This window comes from Corella eumyota, chromosome 6 (assembly GCF_963082875.1).
Source record: "Corella eumyota chromosome 6, kaCorEumy4.1, whole genome shotgun sequence".
NCBI lineage: Eukaryota > Metazoa > Chordata > Ascidiacea > Phlebobranchia > Corellidae > Corella > Corella eumyota.
The window spans coordinates 4,114,698-4,124,343 of NC_137495.1; the positions used below are offsets into that span (position 1 = coordinate 4,114,698).

The following is a 9,646-nucleotide window of genomic DNA, read 5'->3' on the forward strand; positions in this document are numbered from 1 at the left end:
AAATATTTGCCTCTCTGAACATTAAAAATTTGTACCTGCCGTACCATTGGTAAACAAATATAATATTCGGAACTTTGCTAAATAGCAAATTACATTCTCTAATATAGCACAAAAAATGATTTGTAAAGTATGACATACACTTTATTTTATGGTACAATATATGATTTTGCAGTGATTAATTAGCATTACCATTTTGTTAGTTATTTAGACAAATATACACAAGAAACAATATTTAATAACTAAATGGCAGTTTCCTATTAGCAAAATAATTTTTTTCTTGTATTTACAGTATTTTTGCTATACCTAATTGTTACAGCAGTAATATGGTAAAAATTATCATAATAATATTTAAAATAACATTGTGTCAGAATGTAAACCTGTAAACCCTTTCACAATGTCAGAATGTAAACCTGTTTAACTTGTTAAAATTAATCACTTTTTGTTATAAAACATAATTTTGCAGTGATTAAGAACAATTTTGCTTACCAATATTTTAGGACAACAAATCAAACAATTAAATACAAATCAAACAATAATTTACTAAAGGCAAGTTATAGTTCCTTTCATACCTAGGAATCAGTATTCATTAGTAAAAACTCATTGGTAAAGTTACTTTTGATTTTAATCATTGACATTTATAAAATTATATTATTTGAACCCTAGTGAGCTAAGATTTCCTTTAACAAGTTTGCCAAAAACAAGTTGTTGGGCCGCAGTAAGAGCTTTGCACTCGTAAACACACTTAAATTGTTGATTGAATGGACTATATTTTAAAATGATTCCCGTTCTACACATACAAAAGAAAGTTATTTTAAATATGCAAGTTAATAAAATATAGGATATATACATAACAAGCTCTATACTATCTTGATAATTTATTAAAAGCATTTTTTTATTTGATTATATTCACCTGAGAAGAACAAGAATGTCATGCTGATCTCCCAAAATATCCATTGCTATATCACGAAATGGTGTGGGAGAGGTGACTTTGGTCCAAACATTCTCCTTTACCTCCAAAAACTCCATCTGGGGGTCAACTTGCCGACCATTTACTCCAGTGCCACCTAAACAAATTAATAATCCACAAGTTTTTTTACAAAAGGTTGAAATAAAGAATGTATATAATTTTTTTCAAAAACTCTCACAAATAAACAAACCAAGAACATATATTTTGTGATCAAAAGAAGTTATTAGAAAATTAGTTCTTGCACAATTCATTGGTGCAAGATCCTTTTCCACTTTGTTCTCTAAGTTGAAACTAGAAACCAAGTTTGTTACTTGCTGTGAAAAACCTTAAAATATATAAAAAAATGATAACATAATAAGTAGAATTTTGCAACAACTACATGGTTACATAATAACATAAATAATGCTTTAGTAATAATACAAACATTTACTTTGCCCACCACCGTTCGGAATAGTTTGTCCACCACAACAATAAATAACATCTGTTTAAATGAAAAGAAAAATTATTTAAAATTTAGTTAATAAGGTATTTGATTAAGAAACTCCAATACCTTTAAGGCAAACAGCTTTCATGTTTGTTCTTGCTTTCATATTACAATAGGTAACCCAAGCAGTGTTCGTGTCATTTAGTTTGTTAACAGAACTTATAGAACTTTGTTGTAGTGAAGCCATTCTTCCATTATACACAGCCCCATTCCCTTGCATTGAAATATAACTTCCAAATACTAATATTTCATCTACAAAAAAATAAAATAAAAAAATAGATGTTTAGAGGTTTTTTATTTAAATTTTCTTTTGTACATATATTTATCTTCAATGTGGAAAGATTAAATGCGCGACCTAAACATAGAGTAACAACAGTTACCCGCACTCAATTTCGAGTTGCCTGTGGCATTTTGAGATATTATAGATTATAATTGCCAGATAGTTGAGCTGGTGATTAGGCTCAGCAGGAGTTCATACCGTTTATACCACCTTACTTAAGGGCGCTACAGCATGAGATCACTAGGAATCCAACTTAGAACCTTATGTAGCATAGAAAGTGTTCTGACCACCACACTACACGCTGCCGGGTATAAAACTAACAGTATGAGGAAAGATTTGTTAAAAGTACTTTAACTAATGCTAACCTTGATAAACTACAGCTAAACATGTATACCGTTGTCGTGATAAATTTGGAAGCCAACTCCAATTTCCATCATATTTGACAACTCGATTATTGTTTACTCCACAAAACACTAGAGCATTTTTATATAAAACAACTGCACATTGTTGACAATTCTGAAGAGCAAGGTTACCAATCATCTAAAAAAAATAATAGATACCATTACCCTTAGAGATTAATAACTTATAACTTTTGAAACCTCATGTTTGAAGTGCAAGTTTAAAATAACTATAATTTTTCTTTAATAAATTCTCTTGATATTTTTTTTTGTTTATATGTTAATCATATGTCAATTTTTAGTAAATAAAATAAATATAGTTGTAAATAATAAAATTTATTTCATTAGTTTAACCTATTGCACTATCACATAATTGAATTGGCATATGTAAAATTATTTTTTTTTACAATTCCAAATTTTTAAATTTTGTATTTTTCTCGTTAGTATCAAATCCACAAAAAAACTTAGCCAAAAGAAGAATAGCCAAACCTGTGCACTAAAATTCTTTTCTGTATCGACATTTATTAAGTTAATTTGAGTAGGGTTATTCGGAACTGTCATCAGCCCTACAACATTTTTATCATTAAATGATGCAGTTTTCCAAGGGCCAATAACACCTAAAAAAAAGAAATACTAGTGTCTACTAAACTATGAAATTTAAATAGTACTGGATCCTTTAATTAGATTTGGTGTGCCACAAACATAAATAATTACCAAACCCTTCTCTTCTTTCACAATCCCATATTTCGTTAGGCTGAGAGTGATGCTTAATAGCTTTAAATACCAGAGCTCTACACTGTTTATTATCATCTATCATGCTCTATCACCACACCAAAACAGATACATCATTAAAAAAATAACACAATAATAAACAAAGCAAAAAATAAGATTTACATTACCCTTTTAAGCTTTTTTACATTATAAATTTTGCCCATACCTGTTCCATAATTGAAGTCAGTAAAAAGTTTAAAGGAATATATTTTAAACGTAAATGTTGAAATAGCTGTGGTAAATGTTGAATTCTCGATTCACTAAATTTGATCCAATTTATCATCATGTTAAAAACATTTTCCTCAGAAATTGCCTTTTAAAATTATTTTTTCAAAACTTTAACCTAATAATACTAAAATCTATCAAATTTTTAACACCAAAAATTACTAAATTGTTACGTACCATAAGCTCATTTGATGACATTAAAATGTTAATGTCTTTAAAAGGTAGCTGAACAAAGTCATTTTGCTGGGAGACATCATCAAAATGTTCAATGATGCATTTCGTGGTTGAATCAACTAGACTCTCAATTGAATACTGCCATGCTAATTTTCTTAACTGAAGGCAATTTTTGGCAGAAAGATCATCAACAAAAAACTTGCTTATAGTATTAAGCAAATCTAAAATAAAAAACTTTTCTAAATTAAAGCAAAATCTCAAAAAAAGCTAGCTTTTGTAAATAATGTATGTATATCAAATTTGTAGGTCTTTAAAATAAAACAATTACATTTTTAATAGTGTGAAGGCAAATTACAACAAAGAAATGTTAGTACCAACCTGTGGCCAAAGGTTAAAAAAAATTAGCTGAATTATGGGCACTTATGTATTACTAAGGAAGTGAAAACTAAGTATAAGTATAAATACAAACCCTCTATTTGCATCATGGAAGCTGCATGCAAATAATCTCCAACGTTATCAGCAGACAATGATATTTCCCCAGTATAAATAAAGTTTATTACTTGTTGAAATGTTTCGGAGCTCAATTCTTTTAACGCCACCTTGTCCTCATATTTTTCCTTCATCTAATAAATATAGAAAAAAATAGTGCAAATAATATTTTTAAATTAATATCAACAAATATATTTATCATAGACAAAAAACAATTATTTCAGCTGTTATATATTAAATATTTCAAATACAGAAAAAAATAACAAAATAAAAATGATACAAAAAAATAACTTACATTTGTTGTAAACATTGTTTGAAAAAATGTACTGCTAGCTGATAAGATATCTTTGTTTGCAAAAAAATCCACCCCATCCACACTTATTACAATGTCACATGTTTCAGATTTCGATATGCGACTCCTTTAATAAAATTACATCATTAGAAAATTTAAAAAAACTTTAAATCAGATCTTGTTTACATAGATCGTAAAAGAAGATATTATAAAACTACCGGTTTAACTTGTCCAACATTGTTTCAGCATAATTGTCAAACTTGTACAACTTATTATCACTGGCTTGTGGAGCCATTTCTTGATGAATAAATCCAACAAATTGATTACAATTAAATGTTTAAGTTTTACTTAACAACAACAGATGTACACATCAACAGTTATAAAAATTTTGTATTACAGAAATACCCTAGTATCGAATACAATGTTCATTTAAGTATTATTACTTGCTTGTTGACAGAGCACAAATTAAATATTTGTTTCTCTTAACATTAAAAATTTGTACCTGCCTACCAATGGTAAACAAATATAATATCGTAAACTTTGCTGAAACAACAAACTACAGTCTATAAAATAGTACAAAAAATGATTTATAAAGTATAACATATACTCTTTTTTATGGTTAATATATGATTTAGCAATAATTAATAAGCTTTTTAATTGCCATTTTGTTAGTTATTTGGACAAATATACATATAAAACAATATTTAATAACTAAATGGCAGTTTCTTATTAGCAAAATATTTTTTTTTGTATTTACAGTATTTTTGCTATACTTAATTGTTACAGCAGTAATATAGTGAAAATTAACATAATAATATATAAAATAACATTGTGCAACAAACTCAATATTTGTTCAGAATACTATATGCCCTTACATTAAATTAACATTATTTTAACTTAAAGAAATCATGACTTCCTTTTATGAGCTTGCCAAAAGAAAGCTGCTGACCATGAGCTAAATCTTTGCACTGATGAACACACTTTAATTGTTGAGTGGAAGGACAATATTTTGTAACATATCCCACTCTAAAAACATAACTAATTAGCAACAGCATACATAAAAATATTTAAAAATTTTTTGTTACAACTTGCATAACTCAGTATTACCTGAAGAGAATGTAAATTCCTTGTTGGTCTCCAATAATATCACATGGTGAACCATAAAAAGGAAAGGTTACAGTTGTCCACATATTGTCAGTAATTTCTAAAAACTCCATCCGAGGAGAAGATTGTTGACCAGCAGAATTTGTTCCACCTTAGTGAATAATATTAAAGATACAAAAGTACATGGGAATTTAAATAACTTAGTTTAAATAAAAACATCCTTACAAAAAACAACAATATATTTTATGCTCAATAAAAACACAACACTCACCAAGAACAAATATTTTCTTATCGAAAGAAGTAATCAGAAAGTTTGTTCTTGCACAATGCATTGGGGCAAGTTTCTTTTCTACTTTGGTTTTCAAGTTAAAGCTGGACACCAAGTTTGTTACATTCCCTGAATGTTTAATTAAAGTATATATATACATTCATTTAAAAAATAATTCAAATTTTGCAAAAAACAACATGATTTAAGATAAAAATAAACAAAAATTAAAGAAACAACTGTATTTAAATAGTTACGCTGTCGATTTTGGTTTGAAATAGTTTGTCCACCACAGCAGTAAAGTGTATCTGTTTATATTAAACATAAGATTAATAATTCAGCACGAAAAAGTATTTTTTATTTTTTAAATGACAATATTCATACCTTCAACACAAATTGCTCTCATGTTTGTTCTTACATTTATATTACAAAATTCAACCCATGCAGTGTTTGTGTCATTTAGTTTGTCGATGGAGGTTAAAGAATGTTGTTGGTTGTTTTCATAACCAAACATTCCACCATGCTGTTGAACAATGCTCCCAAACACAAGTAATTGATCTTAAAAAAAATTGAGGTATGTATACTTAAATTGTATAAGAAAATAGTTTTTTTAGTTAAAATGTTACTAAAAACCATAAGTCTACATTACACAAATAGTTAAATTACACCAACCATGATAAACCACAGCCAAATATTTATATCGTTGTCTTAATAAATTGGGAAGCATACTCCAGTTCCCATCGTATTTGGCAACCTGAGTACCACCATCTACCCCACAAAACACTAGAGCATTTTTATATAAAACAACTTCACATTGTTGACAATTTTGAGGATAGATATTACTCTAAAAAAATAAAACTAAATTAAGTAGTAATGAATAAAGAAACTAAACAAAAATTAATATTTGAAATATTAAGTAATAAACTTTGGTTTAAGTAGCTAAATTGGTATGATATAAAGCACAAACACGGATGTATTTAGCCACATTTTTACTTTAAAAGTACCTTTGTAGCAAAATTTCTTTCGGTTTTCAGATCTAAAAAACAAAAAGACTGACTCTGATTTGGAAACGACATAACTGCCATCACATTTTCATCGTTGAACAATGGATAATCCCATTCTTCTAAAACACCTAACAAAAAAACAAATATGTATTAGTACGAATAAAACTTAATAAGTTTCATTGTTAAGCTACATTTATTACAGTAAACTTTTGTAAATACAAAAAGGTGGTTTCAGACCTCAGTGAATATGCTATAGAACTATAGTGTGTCATTCCTAAAAAAAGATATAATTTTTTACAATACCAAGTCCCTTACTAAATATATTGGGCCAGTATATTTTATTCTATCAGTAAAACCATGTTACAATTATGCTACCGTTTATTTATACATTTAAAATAGTTCAAATCATACCATATCCCTTCCTTCTTTTACAGTTCCACTCGTCTTTAGAATGAGAGTGATGTTTAATAGCTTCAAATACTAACATTCTACACTGCTTGTTTTCATCTATCATGTTCTATACATAAAACAATAGTTTTAAAACAAGTTTAAGTAATAAAAAAGATTTTAAAAATGTTGACTTAGATTAAACTTAGGTTTTAAAATTGTATTATATACCTCTGCCATTATTGAAGTAACAAGAAAGTTTGAAGAAATAAACTTTAAACGAATATGTTGGAAAAGCTGAACAAGATGTTGTCTTCTTGAATCACTTGATTTTATCCAATTGATCATTACTTTATAGACATTTTCTTCAGAGTTGGCCTTTATTAAAATATTAAATTTTTTTTTGTATATTAATTTATCCTCGATGTAGGAAAGTCGAATGCGCGACTTAAACATAGAATAACATCAGTTACTCCGACCCAGTCTTGAGTTGCCTGTGGCAGTTTGGGATATTATAGATTATAATTCCCCGATAATTATACTGCTGATTAAGTACTGGCTCAGCAGGAGTTCATACCAATTATAGCGCCTCACACAAGGGTGCTACAGCATGAGAGCTGTGGGGATTGAACCCACGACCTCACGTGTGGTGTAGCAAGTGTTCTTACCACTACACCACGTTGCAGGCAAAAATATTTATTACTCTTAATATTTAAAATTATTCAGCTCTTTTATTTAAAAAAAATAGTGAATAAAAAATATAAAAACAATAAAATATAAAAAAAATATTTATTTAAATAGATATTTATTAATACTAGGTTTTAAATACCATGAGATCATCTGAAGTCATAAGCATAACAATGTCATCAAAAGACTGCTCCATAAAGTCTTTTTCCAGAATAACTTCATCAAAATTTTCGATAATATATTCAGTACATGCGTCATTAAGGCATTTTATGGAATATTGTCGAGCTAATTTTCTAACGTAAATACAAGTTTCAACTGCCAAGTGATCAACAAAAAAATTATTAAGTGTGTTCAGCAAACCTAAAAAAATATATTTTTTGTACACTTAATAAAAAAAATATTACCAAAAACATTTAAACCTGAACGAAAAACACATTAACTTAAAAAAAACTAACTTTCAATTTGCATCATGGAAGCTGCATGTAAATATGATTCAATTTCTTTACCAGGCAGTTGTATTTTACCAGTATACATAAAGTTTATTACTTCAGAGAAAACTTCAGAGTTAATTTCTTCTATTGTAACCTTGTTTTCATATTTTTCTTTCATCTAAAAATTCAAGGTGAGAGATATATATTTAAAATTAATTTTAGCAATACCTTAAGTTATATCCTTGCAGCATCTTAATTGACATTTTATCCAGTTCAAAAAAATTCTAAACATTATTTTTTTTGTATTAAATATTCGTTGTATTTATAGCATCTTACTCAAGAGCACTAAATTACATATAGTAATAATATTTAAAAAAAAGTATATTATTATGTAGAACTTAACAAATTAACACAAGTTAATGGTGTATTAGTTTAAATAAACGTTAATTAACTTGCATTAGTTGAAAACATTGTTCGAAAAAATAAACTGCTAGCTGATAAGACATCTTTGTTTGCAAAGAATTCTTTTCCATCAACGTTTATCACAATGTCACATGTATCAGATTTTTGTTTGCGTGATCTAAGAAAAAACTTAAGATAAAATTAAGTTAAATATTTATATTTTGTTTAATTGCACAACATTCTTTTTAAAAAATAAATACAAAAATATATGCTAAAACAGTTTTAAATTAAATAATATGGTAAATTACTGATTTAATTGTGCCAGAAGATTTTGTGCAAAGTTTTCACTCATATACTCCTCATCATGAAAATTATCATAAGCTTCCACTATATCAAAAAAATTACTCATCATTCAGTTTTAGCAATTTTTCATACAGGCATGGCAAAAATTAGCGCCACACTAAAATCCACATTTGCGGGAATACCCTAAAATAATACTTTAATAAAACTAGACTAAGATATTTAACTTAAACCTTTAATATACCTATAAATAAATAAATAACTTTATTTGAAAATATTTTATAAAACTTGTATTTACATTTTTAAAATGTTAGGCGAGTTAAACAAATATTGGTTTCCTTTTTTTTCGCTGTGTCTATTCCAGCATATTGACTTTAATAATGTTTATTGATCTGCTTATTTTTCTGTTTTCATGTTATGTACATTAGCAAAATTACCAACTTACTTGACTCACTGCTTAGTTCTTTTTGAAGTCATCTTTTTTTTTGGTAAAAAGCTTTTTCTTCAGAGATTGGATCCATGGTCGTATGGGTATATACAGTATATACGATCACTGTTTGGACTTAAAAATTTGTTACACAAATCTGGCATGGTAATATTTAAATCAACACGCAACGGTTTTTTCCTTTTTATAAATTTTGTATAAACATATATAGGAGCATGGCTATTTAAAACACGTGCGAACTATACCATTTTTAATTTTAGTGTTGCCAAAAGGCAAATGTGCTAATTATCTATTAATTTTTATTAAATTATTTACTTTTTTTAGGTACTTACAGACTTGCAATTAATTTATAAAGTTTTACGATTCCTACTATTTTAAGGCAATAGATTTTTTATTTGTATTGGAGAAAAGTGTATACTTAGTTATTGTTTCAAGCTATACACTAACGTCGGGTTCAAGCGCGTTTTTTACACTGTTTACCCACTTTTCTTAATTTAGTGGGTAAATAAAAATTTTAAGAGAGATGATAACGCGCGTATTA

General features: G+C 27.6%; 2 protein-coding genes across 2 annotated transcripts; both read right to left on the bottom strand.

Annotated features, from left to right (window-relative positions):
* Nucleotides 1–333: 333 nt before the first annotated feature.
* Nucleotides 334–4,635, bottom strand: LOC145755409 (kelch-like protein 12). Its single transcript, XM_082571639.1, has 13 exons — nt 4,299–4,635; nt 4,084–4,207; nt 3,769–3,922; nt 3,303–3,520; nt 3,067–3,213; nt 2,844–2,949; nt 2,619–2,746; nt 2,097–2,271; nt 1,518–1,703; nt 1,398–1,448; nt 1,158–1,292; nt 911–1,064; nt 334–787 (listed from the first exon to the last, which is right to left on the bottom strand). The coding sequence occupies exons 1-13, from the start codon at nt 4,373–4,375 to the stop codon at nt 649–651; spliced, it is 1,794 nt and encodes a 597-aa protein (XP_082427765.1). The 5' UTR covers nt 4,376–4,635; the 3' UTR covers nt 334–648.
* Nucleotides 4,636–4,715: 80 nt separating this feature from the next.
* LOC145755678 (kelch repeat and BTB domain-containing protein 12-like) lies at nt 4,716–8,136 on the bottom strand. Its single transcript, XM_082571931.1, has 11 exons — nt 7,983–8,136; nt 7,670–7,887; nt 7,072–7,218; nt 6,865–6,970; nt 6,454–6,581; nt 6,122–6,293; nt 5,834–6,007; nt 5,707–5,757; nt 5,456–5,581; nt 5,188–5,335; nt 4,716–5,106 (listed from the first exon to the last, which is right to left on the bottom strand). Exons 1-11 carry the CDS (start codon nt 8,134–8,136, stop codon nt 4,968–4,970), a joined length of 1,563 nt encoding a protein of 520 aa, XP_082428057.1. The 3' UTR covers nt 4,716–4,967.
* Nucleotides 8,137–9,646: the final 1,510 nt, after the last annotated feature.

Coding starts and splice junctions, on each gene's coding strand:
- LOC145755409 (XM_082571639.1), bottom strand. CDS start 4,375: ATGGCTCCACAAGCCAGTGATAATAAGTTGTACAAGTTTGACAATTAT. Junction 3,521..3,768: donor TTCCATGATGCAAATAGAGG/GTTTGTATTTAT, acceptor TTTTTATTTTAG/ATTTGCTTAATACTATAAGC. Junction 3,214..3,302: donor TGTCATCAAATGAGCTTATG/GTACGTAACAAT, acceptor TAATTTTAAAAG/GCAATTTCTGAGGAAAATGT.
- LOC145755678 (XM_082571931.1), bottom strand. CDS start 8,136: ATGAAAGAAAAATATGAAAACAAGGTTACAATAGAAGAAATTAACTCT. Junction 6,294..6,453: donor AAAGAAATTTTGCTACAAAG/GTACTTTTAAAG, acceptor TTATTTTTTTAG/AGTAATATCTATCCTCAAAA. Junction 5,107..5,187: donor GGAATTTACATTCTCTTCAG/GTAATACTGAGT, acceptor TTATGTTTTTAG/AGTGGGATATGTTACAAAAT.